This window comes from Solanum lycopersicum, chromosome 5 (genome assembly GCF_036512215.1).
Source record: "Solanum lycopersicum chromosome 5, SLM_r2.1".
Taxonomy (NCBI): Eukaryota; Viridiplantae; Streptophyta; class Magnoliopsida; order Solanales; family Solanaceae; genus Solanum; species Solanum lycopersicum.
Genome location: NC_090804.1, coordinates 6,912,668 through 6,929,932, shown reverse-complemented (window position 1 = coordinate 6,929,932; position 17,265 = coordinate 6,912,668). Strand labels below are relative to the sequence as shown.

At 27.6% G+C, this 17,265-nt stretch overlaps 1 protein-coding gene across 1 annotated transcript; it reads right to left on the bottom strand.

The window, feature by feature from the left end:
* Nucleotides 1–1,891: 1,891 nt before the first annotated feature.
* Nucleotides 1,892–7,987, bottom strand: LOC101266418 (protein DETOXIFICATION 29-like). The gene is made up of 8 exons (XM_004239077.5): nucleotides 7,468–7,987; nucleotides 6,283–6,552; nucleotides 5,922–6,193; nucleotides 5,118–5,204; nucleotides 3,232–3,288; nucleotides 2,637–2,994; nucleotides 2,455–2,541; nucleotides 1,892–2,141 (listed from the first exon to the last, which is right to left on the bottom strand). Exons 1-8 carry the CDS (start codon nucleotides 7,843–7,845, stop codon nucleotides 2,076–2,078), a joined length of 1,575 nt encoding a protein of 524 aa, XP_004239125.3. The 5' UTR covers nucleotides 7,846–7,987; the 3' UTR covers nucleotides 1,892–2,075.
* Nucleotides 7,988–17,265: the final 9,278 nt, after the last annotated feature.

Below are 17,265 nucleotides of genomic sequence, written 5' to 3'. Positions count from 1 at the left end.
TGCCACTTAAAATACATATCTTTAGCGGCAATTAAACTATTATGGTTAATAAAATTTTTGATATAGTGTGATGTATATGGACTTTTATTGACATGGGGTTATCATTGTTGTCTTTTTTTTTCCCCTCTTTCTTTGTTGGTAAGATAATATTTTGTGTTTTATGTGATTGATATCCCTTTTAATAATGGTGATACATATTAATAAAATAAATTCTTGAACATGTGGAAAACACTAGTGAAGAAGATCTTGTTGTTGAAATAGTTGTAAGCTAAATATTTATTTACCTTTTGTAGGCCTCAATACTGTCCTCTAAAGAACATATTTCTTTTGTGATGTGGTCAAACACTACGGAAAAGAAAAAGTCAACACTTTGCTTTAACTTTTCTTTCTTTTTCTTATTTCTCCTTTAATGTCTGAGGTATTTCGTTAGAGTTCTGACTAAATTCAAATAACGCATTATAGGATTCATTTGGAAGAGACATTCTTAATAGAATTTTTTTATATTCAATACTTAAATTTGATACCTATGATTAAAGGTAAAATAGTTACAATACTATGAGTTGAGTTGAAAAAATAATTATAAAACGGTCATATCAACGATAATATTTCACGAACCCTACCACAACTCGATCACGAAAATAGGCATCTCCCACGCCCTTATGGCAGACACCTTTTTCACTTTTTGTGTTGTCAAATGCTTTACTCATTTTTTGTCTATTGATAATTGTAAAGAGAGATAGGAAATACGCAAAATGAAATGATGATAAAAAGGCCGACTAATCATCATTTTAAAGAAAAATCATGGCTTCCCTTGACGTAAACTCTAGCTTTTTCCATGCAATTTCATATTGCTCAAATTATGAGATCAAATTAGTGTTTCAATATGCAATTTTATATTGATTTTATATTATGAGATAAAATTTTATTTTTCCCAAACATCATGATTTGAGAATTTTTTAAATATAAAAATTAACCTACATGTTCATATTTTATAAATATAAATTTCATATTTATATCTACTAATTATTTATTTCACATATAAATAAGAATTATAATTCATATCATTATTTTTTATACCATTAATATCTCATATAATGATCATTCTCACAAACGTTAGATTTATTATTACTTCAAATCAATTTTTACTTTACCATTTATATTCACAAATTCATTTATTATTATTTTTATCAAATATATTTACCAACGAAATTGATCAATAAACTGCTCAAAGTAACAATCTTGGTTAGTCTTCTCATTCGTATGAACGAGAAATTCAAGTTCAACGTGAAAAGATTGTTCATACTATGTAAGAAGATTATTTTAAAGATTAGCACACCACAACTTAATTATGTTTAATTTTTATATTTTCATTCAATTAAAGCTCGATTAATAAATATTGTAATTTTTTTATAAAATAAAATAAAATTGTAATAGTGTATTATGTGATTTTATAAACTCGTGTTTATTTGGTAAGATTGTATAAAGAATTGAAAGAATTTTAATTGTTTTACAACTTATGTATTTTTATGTTTATGAGAAAATATACAACCTAAAAAGTTCAAATCGTATGTCCAAACAAAACTTTCACTTCAAACTATGATTTTATGTCATATGACCAAAGAACCTTAAACCTCTCAATCAATCAAATTTATGTGAAAATAAAATTTTCAGCTTCCTCTGAGAATTTTCATCTCTTTTTTTTTTCAAACTATCATCCTGATATTTTTACCAAAAAGATTTAATTTTCATCTCTATAATGAATAGGAATTGATATTAAGTGGGGAAAAAAAAAGAAGATATAATATTGTATATGAAATTTAAATATTTGTTGTAAGAAAAATAATATCATAGTGTTGTATATTTATTGTATACAGATGTATAAGGGATTTGATTTGCAGCTTCAAAAATTAAGAATAATTTTGGGCAAAAGTACCTTACAATGCTCAATTTATAATACGTACTGAGCAGCAACGTTACATTGAATAGTGCAAAAATCAACTCAAATTTCTAAAAAAAATTGTCACATACCTTTGATGGACTTAATTAATACAATTACTTCCCAAGTGAAATTAAGTCTATTTCTCTATTTCATTTTCTGGTTCCCCTCCCCACATTTTAATCCTTGCTGCTGCAATATAAGCCTGCAATTTTCATATTTTGTGTTACAAAACTTTGATAAATAGTAAAGAAGCCCAATAAATATCAATGTCTAGTATGTCTTGTAAAATTTTCATGGGGTATCTAAATTTTAATTTATTTTTTTTTCTTGCATGTTTAACACCTATCGACCAACTTCGAACATTTGATGTCAAAGAAACTATCTGAAGTTTCATATGGTCGGAGTTATGCTATTTTTGACATAAATAATTGAACTTCAGTCATATGTGATAAACTGACTGAACTTCTTTCGCGTTATCACTATGTACATTCTATTATAACTAAGCAATTACTTACCTCTTTGTTCCAATTGGTTTTGTAAACTATCCAAAAGAGTACAAATGTCTGAATTACAGTTCCACTAACCATTCCATACCAAATTCCCTAACATCACAAAAAAAATATGCAAGTACTTAATTAATAGGTCAAATATTATAAAAAGGTCTACTCTTAAAACAAAATTGAAATGTTCCACTTACTTGGACACCCATGTTGAATTTATAGCCAAGAATTAAACCCAATGGAATACCGAACAAATAGTAACAAGCAATATTGACATAAGCAACCAAAGCTTGCCATCCAGCTCCAATAGCAACACCAGATAGAGCTGGTTGAATATTGTTAACCACGATGCAAAATGCTAGTAATGGTGTCAATTCATAAACAAGACGCTTAACTGATTCACTCTCCGCGAATAAACTAGGGTATTGACTTCGAAAGACCAGTAGAAACACCGATAAGAGAAGCCCAATCAAGAATGACGAGAACACAACCACCACCACTGAAAATTTAGCCGTTCTTGGATGAGCTGCCCCGAGTTCATTTGACACTCTAACACTGAAACGTATTTTATCTCATCATGTTAGATGTATGCATGTATAAGATACGTATTCTGGGGTCGTTTGGTAGCTGGCTAGAGTTATGCACATATTAGTTATGTGAGTTTCTAAATTGTCAACCAAACGTCCAATAAGTTATACATAAATTAATATATGAATAACTTATTTCTTATCCAGCTATCAAACGACTCTGGTACATAATTAATATAGTCATATTTTGGGATTTGTAACAAACCTTATAGCTGCATTGCATCCAATAGCTGCCATAACTGCCCATCCTAGTATGTTCATGCTGCAATTCCACAATTTGTTTAGACAAACATGAACTACAAAATGTGCATATTTAAGGGTCTAGAGCCTTGGTAAATACTTTTTTTTACCTATTATCCTAAAATTTGCATCATATTAATTAATTCAACTTTAGAAGTAAAAAATGAAAATGGATTACTACATCAAAATGATCATTAGCGGCACGGTAATTAATTCTTAATTGTCGCTAAATATATATTTTTAGCGGCAATATAATTAACACTATTTGTATATATCCCTAAAGCCTTCAACGACACTGATTCTAATAACTAATGACGATAATAACTTCAAGACACTTTATTAATATCGATATTTATTATCACAAAAAATTATTTTTCTTGTAATGTGTATACTATAACCTTACTAATCCTAGATTACTTATTTATTACTTCTTTCTATTTGATTATAATATAATATTTCTTTGTTTTGCGCTATATTAGCATCTCTTCATAGTTATGACTAAGGTTCAGTACTAGAAACAAAAGTTTTTCCATTACAATTAAATAATAAAATCTTTTATACTTAACCAGTTTATTAGAAAAATACATGATAAAAAATATTTTTTTTTATTCAAATAGTGAAAAGTTCAGTCTTTCCGTACATAATTAAATAATAGTGGGAAACTATTGACTTTTTAATAGTAGGTACGTAAAAATAGAAACAAACAACTAATTATATTAATTTTCTAAAATGATCTAATACCATACTTTTTAACAAGGATAACAAGAATTTAGAAACGTCCAATACAACTAATTAATGCAACTACTTGTCCAATAACCTTTGCATATTGACATTTTAAATTTAAATTTCATGTGAATGGTTGGTATATATATATATACAAGTTATAAAATTAGGTATATTAAATTAATTTTCCGTTGCCATATTAAAGTTTGTTTTTGCCTTTTTAACACTAGTTAGCAGTAAATGACAAACTCTGCTGAAAGTGATAATTTATTATATTGGAGTAAATAATTCAAAAGGGGTAGGGTATACTATTAGTAATTATTAGATTGTTGATCTCTAAATTACTTTTAACCTACTCCAAATGTTAAAAGGGACAAAATGTCAGACTGTCAAACAATAATTTATCGTCTAATCTAGCTATCCACTATATATATAATAGAATAAGTTTTTAAATTTATTGTGAATTATTAGTTTAATTTTAAAATTTAATATATAAATATGTTATTTAATTTAGTCATAGTTTATATTTATATTTTTAAATTTTGAATTTGTATAAGTAGATACATAAATTTGTACTATAAAATTGAACAAATAGACAAATATGTCTTGTATGACATAATTCACATAAGACGTCACGTCATGACATAAAACTGTCATGTAGAATACAATATAATGTTAATGTGTCTATTTGTTTAACTTTACACAAATTTAAATATCTACTTATGCGTGCAAAGTCAAAAGTCATAATTATCAATTGAAGCCAAATTAAGAATCATATTTATGTACTATGACTAAATTTATTGACAGCTTTAAAAAAAAACATTCTACCTTATTATCTGAAACTAAATAGACCTCTAATCTTTTTACATGGCTGAAATAAAATTGAATAAATCACTTATTATATTATGTAGCTTTTAAGAATGTAAATAATTTCATTTAATCACATGAAAAAAACTAAAATTATCAACAATTCAAAAATAAAACTAATAATACTTTTTATAACAAATACTAGCAATAATGGAAATGAATAAATAAATATTACTACTCTATAAAGGGCTCAACTTGTAGACAAAAGTAAATAATGGTAATGAATAAATAAATATTATAAAGTAATTTGTGTGCACTCACCAAATGGACAAGGCATCAACAGCAACTTCTGCATTCTTCAAATAACCAGCAAACAGGACTAACGCCATGAAGTACCAAGTCTCCAAGCTGCATTTATAATTATTAATTATATTTTAACTTTTCCTTCGTTTTCTCATTCCGTGTTTAATATTTAAATTAAAATTGAATTAGTTTAGATTTGTACTGAAAACTTTCACATTCAGTGATAAAATATTTCATAACAAAGGCGATATTGTATTCAGAAAGAAAAAATTCACATTCAATAATAAAATACTTCATAATAAAAGCGAAACTATATCGAAGAAGACTAAAACTCAAAACTTTTGGTTAAAAATTAAGGAATACGGTATTTATTACTCTAATTGTGACATCAACAAAACAATAATAATTACACTTGTCAAAAATAATAGTTGACAACTTAGACCAAAAGTCTCAAAGGTACTGCTAATGATATTATCTTATTTTATCTTCTTTTTAAAAAAAAAATAAAGAAATTTATTGTAGATTGATTTCTTGCATAATTGCTCTTGTCATTCTCAAAGATTATAAAAATTATAAAAAAAAGAAAAGAAAAGATTCCCAATATATAACAAATTTAGACTCTAATAAAAATATGTGTCTTGGTCTTATATGTCTATTAACTATGTATTTGGTTGGTAGCCTTTTATTTGATAAGTGTATTTAATAAAAAAAAGTTGGTTTTATAAGTTTAAGGTGGAATATTAAGTATACGCTCTATTTATTGAGATTATCCTGAATATATCGTAACAAAAAGAAAACGAAATGTTCGATTAATTTACTAACCATAGCATGACAGCAGAGGCAAGAGATAATCTAACAAAGCCCCATAGATTAAGAAAAGCCTTCCATGTAAAACCTGACCATGCTTGTCCACAAGTACCACTAAATATATATAACATTTGTGCCACCACTATGAACCACCATGATGAGTTGAGCACCACCGCGGCACCGACAAGTCCCCACCCCAACTTCAACATAAGCAACCAGCTAAAAAATGTATGAAAAACCAAAGCTATTGCTGCAATCCAAGCCATCACCATCATCTTGCTTTGTGACTAAAGATCACAAAAATATCAAATGTTTAGCACATTATGTATGTTATATACGTATTATTAAATTTAAATTGTGAATTCGTCTTTGTTACCTGTAAGAATTTGGCTATTGGAAAATTCATAGCATATGCAAATAATTGAGGAATCATATATAAAGCCATTTTCCCTGCTTCTCTTGATATATCCTCTGTTTGTCCAATTAATCTCAAAAATTGGGCAGCAAAAATATAAAGTAACATTAAAATTACTGCTGTTGAATTGAGAATAACCCATGATCTTTGCATGTATACACCTAACATGTCAATTTGTCCTGCTCCAAATGCTTGTCCACATAGTGTTTCTAGTGCACTTCCCATACCCAACTATCCATAAAAAAAAAAATCGACAGTTAATTTATAAGTGGTAAATATTTCTAAAAACGGAGAAATAACTCTTCCACAAATTAATCTAGGGCTTAACAAACACCTTATACACCGACAATTAAATATCGAATACATGATGATAAGCGATTTTAATAATTTTGATTTAAATATTATATATATATCTTAAAAATTTATTAAATATGTACGAATTATTAATTTAGAATAAATATACAAAAACATTTGCAACATGATATGAGGCGCCTAACATGCTACAACTATGTGAGGTCCATGAAATTTACAGTCAAATATCTGTCTTTCAAGTATGTTCTAAGGCACTGACATATAATACAAAAATAAGGTCTTAAAATAATAATACAATTTTGTTTTTTGTATTTTTATTTAGAAAACTACAAAGTGTAGTTATCTATTACAACAAGATATTCAAAGCAATAGATGAATAGAAATCTCAAAAAAAAAAAAAACTATGAAAGAGGAAAAAAGGAATCTCTCAAGAATAAGAACATTATTATCTTATTTTTCTATATATTATAGTAATTTTGAAAATCATCGAAAAACTTGGAGAAAAAAAGTCCAAAAAATTCATAAATTTTAAATTGTGACTTTTTTTCGATATTAGGAGAGGGCCTAACATGATAAATGATTAAATTATATGAGGTGAGGTCTAGAGTGAAATGAAATTAATAATCAATCTCTTTCCTCTCAATTCTCAACTAACTTTCTTTTATCAACAACTAATACTTAAAAATTATTCCAATAACTATTAGATGTAATAATGACAACGGTGAAAAACAGATTCTCACCGAATAACTTGTAAAGAAATATATACTTTATTTTTTTTTCTTTTTCTCATCGATTTGAATAGCTATTGAACATTTTTCAACGATAATTACGTACCATAACACCAAAAGAGAAACCAGCAATGACAGAATTTTCCACAGAAACAGCAGCAAGTTGAAGAGTACCAAGATGACCAGCAAATGTTTGAGTAACAGCACCAAGAGAGTACTGACAAATTGAAGTGAAAATAGCTGGACCAGCAAGATACCATAATTTTTTAGATTCAACACTAAACTCTCTAAAAAAATCTTGAATTCCAATGATAGGTGGAATATCATCAACATCAGCAACAAATGAAGAACCAAAAGAATTTCTTATGAGACTATTATTAGTATTATTAAGATCAGATGTACTAATTTCTGTTTGTGAAAGAAGAGGATCATTTTGCTTTGAGTTGTGGTCTTCCATTGAAAGGATAAAATAAAACAAAATCATTTGTTGTATGGTTATATATATATATATATATATATATATATATATATATATGGAGATATACACCTAATTCTATGAATTTTCTTTAACTTATATGACACTATAATTTTTTTGTATTATTTGTTTCCTATCTTACATTTTTATCATATTTTAAAATGATTTTATTTTATATTTAAAATAGCGTTATTGGCTCTAATGTTGCTATACGCTTTAACAATAATGATAAAGAGTACTAATTACCGCTAAAAATAAGGTACTGTTATCAAAGATCATTTTTAAATATCAATTCCAAAATAATGATTGTTTATAGGGGTGTCAAAAATAAACTCATATATAAGTAATCTGCCTATTCGTCATAATTTTATGGCCTGGATTCAAGATAATTAAAATCAAGTCCAATAACAACTCATTCAAGCCTATCTAATTTTAATTGAGTTTAATTTAATCTTCAATTTCAATCCGTTTTAATACTCTTTTTCCATGTTGATATAATGTATATTTCTATATCGAAGGTATAAATTTCTGACTATTTTATATTTACTATGATTTATTTATTCATTTGTAACTTTTTTCCCTTGAGTTGAAATTCAAATTATGATTATTAAAGTTAAATAAAAATATATTAAAATTATTGAGATTAAGCTGATAATATCTCTAATTTTAACGCAACCAATTTATTTCACGCGCCTTATTATTTATGCTCTAGGTAATTAAAACATATTGTGTAAACTATTTATTTATTTATATACTCACATTATTCACATATCACATGAATAAGGACGAAGTGGGTATTAATAATATACAATATAGTGTGGATGACACAATCAAATTTTCAACTCAAGATTGGTCTGAATCGTCAATTGATATTGTTGGCGGATACTTTTTAAATAATTAATACACTAAGATTAACAAACAAATTATAAAAAATTGTCTCACCTTTCATCCCCCAACTTTCTTTTTTAATAACAGCATGTAAAGCAAGGGAAAACTTTTCTTAATCATGAACTTCCAATTGTCATAATATGTAATAATTAAATTACTTCTAAAATATGTAATAATTAAATTACTACAACAACAACAAAATCTTAGCGCCATTTGTGATTTTTACGAAGGAGATTTTGGGAAAACTTAGTATTTATGATTTGAATTTACTAATGGGTCTTTTACATAGTTTTTAATTAAAAAAATCCCACGATTCGAAGATTTTGGGTGCACCAATGTTAATATAGCTCAAATATGAGATCTAAGCTAAACTTAAAATAAAAATTATAAACAAGTTTTAGTAGGATTCTAACCCTGGTCTAGAGTGTGGAATCTCTTGACTCTACCAATTGCACAAGAGAAATTCCATATTTTTTTATGGGTGCACTGTTAAGTATATCCTAATTTCTACCAGTTTTTCAATATATATATATATATATATATATATATATATATATAATTTCTTTCAAAAGTTAACGAGTGCACGTGCATCCCTCCATATAGTGTGAGTCCGACCTGTTTGAATGGCAATTACAAATCAATACTAAGTTTTTTCCATAGTCTAAGGGGTCTTTAACATATTCTTTCATAAAAATTACTAAGGGGTCTTTTACGTAGTCTTTCATAAAAATTACTAAAGGGTGTTTTACATAGTCTTTCATAAAAACTAATTATATTTGTGATACAATTAATGATCGATATATAATTATTGATCAGAAATACAAATCGATAATATATATATATATCTACTCTGTCTCCTTCATATCTCGCTCACCTCTTTGCTCTCTCTCAAATTCTCCATCATCTCTCTTCTCCTTCTAGAAGCTAGTTTTTAATAAATGTCAATTATAGTACTTGTATTCATGATACAATTATCAATCAGATATACAAATCAATTGTATCTCTCTCATGTCTATCTCACATATTGTTTGTCTTACTTCTCTCTCTCTCTCAATTTCGCTATTCTCTCTCCTCCTTATGACGTATAGCTACGAATTGTAACTCAAAAGCTATAGCTATGTAATTTGATTATGTTTCTAGCTATTTTTGAAATTTCATCTAAAATCAATAACATATTTTTATATTTAGTAATAAATTTAATTTTGAAACATCCCAATTCACTAAAAATAAAAATATTTTAATTTTTTAGTACACCATAAATATTATAATTTGTTTATTATCACAAATTTCAAAATTTCTCAATTTTTTCTTAAATGTTGTATGCTATCAAATATCATAAAGAAATTGAGACGTAGGGGTACAAGCATATCTCTCGGTAATAGACATCATCTACATCAATATGTTACTACCATAATCATATTTTGTGGTCTCAATTATATTAGATAACTTAAGGTCCGTGATACATGCCCAATATAATTTTACATATTTTGTTAAAAAATTACATAAATTCACAACTTAAGATATCATAATCTCCTTTACATGTTATTTCCTCCTGGATACATTCATCTCTTCTCGGATATATCCATTGTAGCGATCAGCTCCCTTCGTTATAGAAAAGTCAACTAAGAAAATTTTTAGGCGAGAGAACTTTTTCGTAGTAACTTGGAATTTTTCAACCTAGTTCAGATTTTGACGAAATAAAATTATGTGAGGTCTAGAAAAATCTGGTAAAAATGGGAGCTTGAAGTATTATTTGATCACATGGATAGATAGATAAGACGTTAAGGAACCCGTACGACTTTACGAAATTGAATTCGGGTGAGTTAGAACTCCTAAACTGATCTTAGCGTGAAAGAGTATTTTCTGAGTGTCATGGCATAGGTATACATGTTGTGAAATGGGGGTTTGAAATTCTTAAAATTGCTCATTATTTTCGTGCAAGCCGCTAAGGCGGGATTTTCCGGCCAGCGCGGGGCCGCTGTAGCGGGGTGAGGACTGATGCGGCGAAACAAACGCGATTTAAATTGAAAATAGGGATAAGGGTCTGATATACCCCTCAACTTTGTCATTTAGAGCTGATATACCCCTCGTTATAAAAGTGACGCATATATGCCCTTACCGTTATACAAAAGGCTCACATATACCCCTGGCGTTACAAAATGGCTCACATATACCCCTGGCGTTACAAAATGGCTCACATATACCCTTCATTTAACGGAAGTTAAAAAATTAGTTTTAAATTTATATTTATTCCTTCAAAATTTTAAAAAAAAAATTATTTAGGGGTATATATGATTCTTCTATCAAAGTTCAAGGTATATTTTAATTTTTTTCATACATAAATTATTTTTTGACTTCTTTTATTATAATTATTTGAGTTTCTTATTCTTATTTTGTTTTTTCTTACATTCCTTAGTTTAAAGAAAAAAAATTAAACTATTTCTTTTGTATGTATTGTAATTTAATTTCGTATTCGAAGAAAAAATTTGGTCATCTACAATAAGTTTTACAAGAATATTAGTGAAACATAAATAAATTTGATTATCAAAATAATAATTATAAATTAGTCATTGAAACAAAAAAATCAAAAAAATATGTTTGACGAGGATTAAATTTACTCATATAGGATTATATTTTTTAGAAAAAAATAATAAAAATTTAGATTAAAATTATTTTTTTTTCATTTCCGTTAGAGGAAAAGGATATATGTGAGTCATTTGTTTACAAGTAGGGGTATATATGAGTCACTTTCATAACAAGGGGTATATCAACTTTAAATGACAAAGTTGAGAGGTATATCAGGACCTTTTCCCTTGAAAATAAACCTCAAAAATAATTTATTATGCACTTTTCGATCTTGAGAACTAAGGAATGACCCCCGGTGTTTTCTTGACAGTTTTCCATTATTTTTAAGGTTAATGAGAAGGTTTTCACTTTCAGAATTCATTTTTCAATCTATAGAATTATTTATGGGTGAGGGTTTTGATTTGGGATTTATGATGGAAAAGGCTCTAAACTGGTTATTGGGATCATGAGTTTGATCTAGGATTGATAGTGTTGATTTTAATTCAGGTAATTAGGCATCGTTTATTTATTTTCATGTTATATTGATTGTTTGTAGACCAAAAACAAGCAAATAAAATTCGTAAAGGAAAGAATCAAGTTTTGTTCGAGGTAGGTGATGGTTGTGATTTCCTGTTGGTGTGATATGTTGTAATTACTTCATTATAATGCATGCATGTATGTGAATGTTGCATTATTGACCAAAATATTCGTAAACGAGGATGAATGAATAATTGTATGCCATGAATTATGACTTGATTGTATGATTATAAGAATACACATTGTGATTGTGATTGTGGCCTGTTGAATGGATCGGGTGTTACCTTCTAATTCACTAACTTAGATCGGATGGCACGTCCGGCACACTAACTTGGATCAGGTACCACGTATAGGTACACTAACAGTTTGAGTATGGTTCCGTGAGAGGACCAATGACCCGACATATATGTATACTTTGAAATTGCGAAATTGTATGTTGTTCGTAAGTGATAATTGATATTGTATGCATGTTTATTATTGTTGTAATGACTTATATATGTTTCAGCTATTCGGCTAGTCATGTGATCCTACATTATACTGTGGTTGTGTACAAATACCGCACTTGTTCTTTTTTCATTGAGTACAGGACATCTTCATATGGCTACTGACATGCCTCGTTTAGAAGACTAGTGATCGACTCAAATTCAAGGGTGAGTCAGTATTGTATCTCCATAATGATGCTTCATATCTTGTGTGAAGATAATCAGCTCGAAAATCATTTGAAGTGATGTTGGTCTTGTTTCTAAGGAACTCAACAAAAGCAGCCACAAAAAGTGAATCATCATGAAAAACATGTCAAGTTAATTATAAGGAAAATTTCATATATGGCAAACGAATTTTATGAAATTACATTTCATGGGTATAGTTTACATAATTACATTTCATGGGTATAGTTTAGTTTGTTAGGTGATTTCTAATTTGTATTAAACTCTTTTTTTAATTAAATTTATACAAAAAAAAAAGTTTTTCACTAAATGGTTACAATAGCACAAAAGATGGTAACAATAAATTCACATAATCCCACGATTTAAGCAAAACATTCAAAATCAAATATTTTCCCAAAAAAAGAATTCTAAAGCTATAGAAAGACAATAATAGTTCAAATAAAATATTTTCCCAAATATTTTTTTAGATAAATCTATGAAACACTCAGGCATATATATATATATATATATATATATATATATATATATATATATATATATATATATATATATATATATATATATATATATATATTTGAGAAGTTGTATAATGTACAATAATTTTGGTATATATACTATAGTTATATATATGCACTGTGATTTCATGTTTTTTTAAAAAAAAAAATAGGAAAACTTACATAAATATACTAAAATAAAAAAATATTTACTATTTATAGCAATAATATCTTTTTTTCACTTGATCACTTTTAATTCATTTTTAATACAAGTTTAATACATATTACAAATAACAATTTATTATTCATATATAATACAAATTTTAATAATGGATAATACATTTATCGCACATTTTAATACACTTATAATACAATATGTCAAATTTTTACCAAACAAACATAATATATTTCAAAAAACAATTATAATTCATATATATTGCATACATAATTCACTTTTAATTCATATTGTAGATTTGACATAGCATTGTTATAAATGGTAATAAATAAAAAGTATTGCTAAAATCAGTAATTATTTATTAAAATGTACTAATTTATGTAATTTTTCCAAAAAAATATTAATGATTAAACTGATTGTATAATATTCATTTGTTAATTGTATATATTGTAAGCTTGAAACATGTTTGTATATTTGAGTGTGTAACGTTTATGTATACAATATTTTGTTATGTTCATAATTTTTTATATATATCGACGAATTTGTATAATTTTTATATGTATAATAGAGTGATTTGAACAAATTTATTTTATACAAAATTAAATAATTGCATACAAATAGCTATTGCCTCGTAAGACTTTGTACATGTTACCTTAATATACAACCCACTATATGACTAACTTTAGTAATTGATATACAACTAATAGAATATACAATTAAGAATTGTCTCATAATACTTTGTATATATTACCTTAATATACAACCCACTATATACATAACTTTGTAATTTGTATATAAATTACACTAACTGATGTTCTCGATATTCTTCAGTTTTGTCCAGTTCTGATGAGGCAGTTTCAATCCTCTGAATCAATGTTTATGGCTTTTCTCTTACTTCCACCTTCAACAATCTTAATGCCGCTAGATTTCGCGTTGTTGATGACTTTATGAATTGGCATTAGATCATTTTTTTTCATTAATCTCAATTCTTCAATAGACTGTTCAACTTGAACTTGTTTATATTTTGCCATAAACCCTAAATTGACCCCAAAATCCTGAGTTAACCTAATTGAAACGAAGGTGGATTATCAACAACATGGACATGCAATGACATACCTCTCGTAATCCTCATAGATGGAGAGGAATCATCCATTCTGATTTTGAAAGACTTGTAATCTGATAAGTAATAAAGATTTTTTAAAAAATATATGAAAAAACTAACAATTATACTACATATACAATTGTTGAAGAAGGAATCAAGAAAAAAAATATTGAAAGCCTTGAATTTGGCGGTTACCTGCGAACGAAATTCAAATAGAAGGGAAGAGTAATTTTAGGAGAAAGATATGGAATGAGAATAGAAGAGATAAATTTGATTTTGTATAAAATGTTATATAAAAATCTTTGGATAACTATTTTTATCGTGTATACAAATAGATAGTGGGCCCCATTAATTATGGCAAAAAAATTAAAACTATATTTACTGAATGTAAATAAATTATTCTATACCCTTATTAACTAATTACATAAGGATGTTTGTCATCCCATGTAATTTTCCCTTAATTATATGATACATAATTGTAACTAAAAAATATCTTAATGTTTAGTTGATACATAATGACAAAAAAGAGTAACTAATTTTTAATACAAATTGATAAATGTGACAGATATTTATACTTGATACTAAATGTCCACTAGTTGAACATGATATAAAAATTGTTCAACACTTAAATATACAAATAATGAACAGTAGTAATTTGCAATATATCTTATGTGTGTATTTTGATATATTTTAAAATTTTGTGTATCTGATACACACTCTAATAGTGCGTGTTTTGAATGATACAACAATTAACATTATTTTTGTATTAATAACTTCACATAATTACAACTCTACATATGATACAAAAATGTCCCCTATTATTGAAACATTATTTTGTATCAATAATTTCAGAAATTATAACGAGTCCTCAAGTAATGAAAAAAATTAGTATAATTTATATAAATCTCATAGTGTAAGATCATAAATTACATCTTATCAATTAATTTGATATACATTATGCAATGCTTTATCTATAGAACAATAAAATTTATGTATCAAGTATATTTATTGAGTAATGTGTACAACACATAACCTTCTAATTTAAATAAGTCTGAACAAAAAGTAAACACTACAGATACATAACAACAATTCATACCTAGTAGATTATGCAATTTGAACACGACATATTGAGCGCAATGAAATTGTAATGTATCATAATATTGAAAACAAAATATTATATATTAATTTTAAAAAATAAAAATAACTAGATACATTAAAAATATGAATCCATATATATAAAAAAAAGATGAATAAGAAAAAAAACATTCAACAATCTGATCCATTTTTCCTTCTCCTTCTCAACTTATCGATAATGTAATCATACTGCTGATGCATTATGGTAGTTCATTGGATTGTCAATAAAAACCTTATTAATACATTGTCATTGCAAGTTTACGACATTTTGGAGGAGGACGAGATGAACCCCAAGATCTCATATTAGTATTAAAAGAATTTAGTTGAGTTACCCAATACTAAATGAACCCGTATGTATTAAGAAAAAAATTGGAAAAAAAATGAAAGAAGACAATAATGGAGAAGAAAAAATGCTACCTATTCACATGTTTGAAATTAATTAACTTGAGAGAGAGAATCTTTTTGAATATCAAATTATTTTGAAATTTGTAACTGCTAAGAATGTGGAGTGAATTTAGGTAGAGAAAAGAGGAGTGAAAATAGGAGTAGTAAACATGAGTTTTGGCTAATTGATTTTATGTATCTGAAAGTTTTAACAATTGAGAGAAATAAGGTATTTATAAAATATTTCAAAAAAGTAGGGAAAATAGAGAATAAAGTAAATAAAGTTGTGTATATAAGCAATTTATCCATATAATTTTTATATATTTTGTTGGAAAAATCACATAAATTTACAACTTAAGATATCATAATCTCCTTTACATTTTATTTCCTCCTATATACATTTATCTCCTCTCGGATATATCCATTGTAATGATCGTCTCCCTTGATTATAGAAAGTCAACTGAGAAAAATTTTGGGCAAGAGAACTTTTTCGTAGCAACTTGAAATTTTTCAACCTAGTTCAAATTTTGACGAAATTAGATTCTGTGAGGTATAAAAAATCTGATAAGATGGGAGCTTGAAGTATTATTTGATCACAATAGTTAAGACGTTAAGAAACCAGTACGACTTTACAAATTGAATTCGGGTGAGTTAGAACTCCTAAACTGATCTTAGCGTGAAAGAGTATTTTCTGAGTGTCATGGGATGAAGGTATACATGTTGTGAAATGGAGTTTAAAATTCTTAAATTTGCTCATTATTTTTGTGCAAGCAGCTAAGGCAGGATTTTTCACCCAGGGCGGGGTCGTCGTAGCAGGGTGAGGGATGATGCGGCCAAACAAACGCAACTTAATTTGAAAATAAACCTCAAAAATGTTTTATTATGCACTTTTCGACCTTGAGAACTAAGGAACGACCCTCGGTATTTTCTTGACAGTTTTCCATCATTTTAAAGGTTAATGGGAAGGTTTTCACTTTCCGAATTTATTTTCAATCTGAGATTCTGAGTTTCTTAGGCCTTGCAGGTTATGATCGACGATTTGTTGAGGGTTTCTCATCCATTGCATCTCCATTAACTAGATTGACACAGAAGGAGGTGACTTTTCAGTGGTCTGACGAGTGTGAGGTTAGTTTCCAAAAGCTCAAAATTTTATTAACTACTGCTCCAATTTTGACCCTACCCGTGGAGGGAGAGGGTTTTGTTGTATATTATGATGCTTCTCGGATTGGTCTTGGTTGTGTATTAATGCAGAAGGGAAAAGTGATAGCTTATGCTTAGAGACAGTTGAAGGTTCATGAGAAGAATTATCCTATTCATGATTTAGAGTTGGCGGCTGTTGTGTTTGCATTGAAAATTTGGAGGCATTATCTTTATGGTGTGCATTGTGAGGTGTTCACAGATCATCGTAGCCTCCAATATATATTCAATCAGAGAGATCTGAATTTGAGGCAGCGGAGATGGTTGGAGTTGCTCAAGGACTACGAC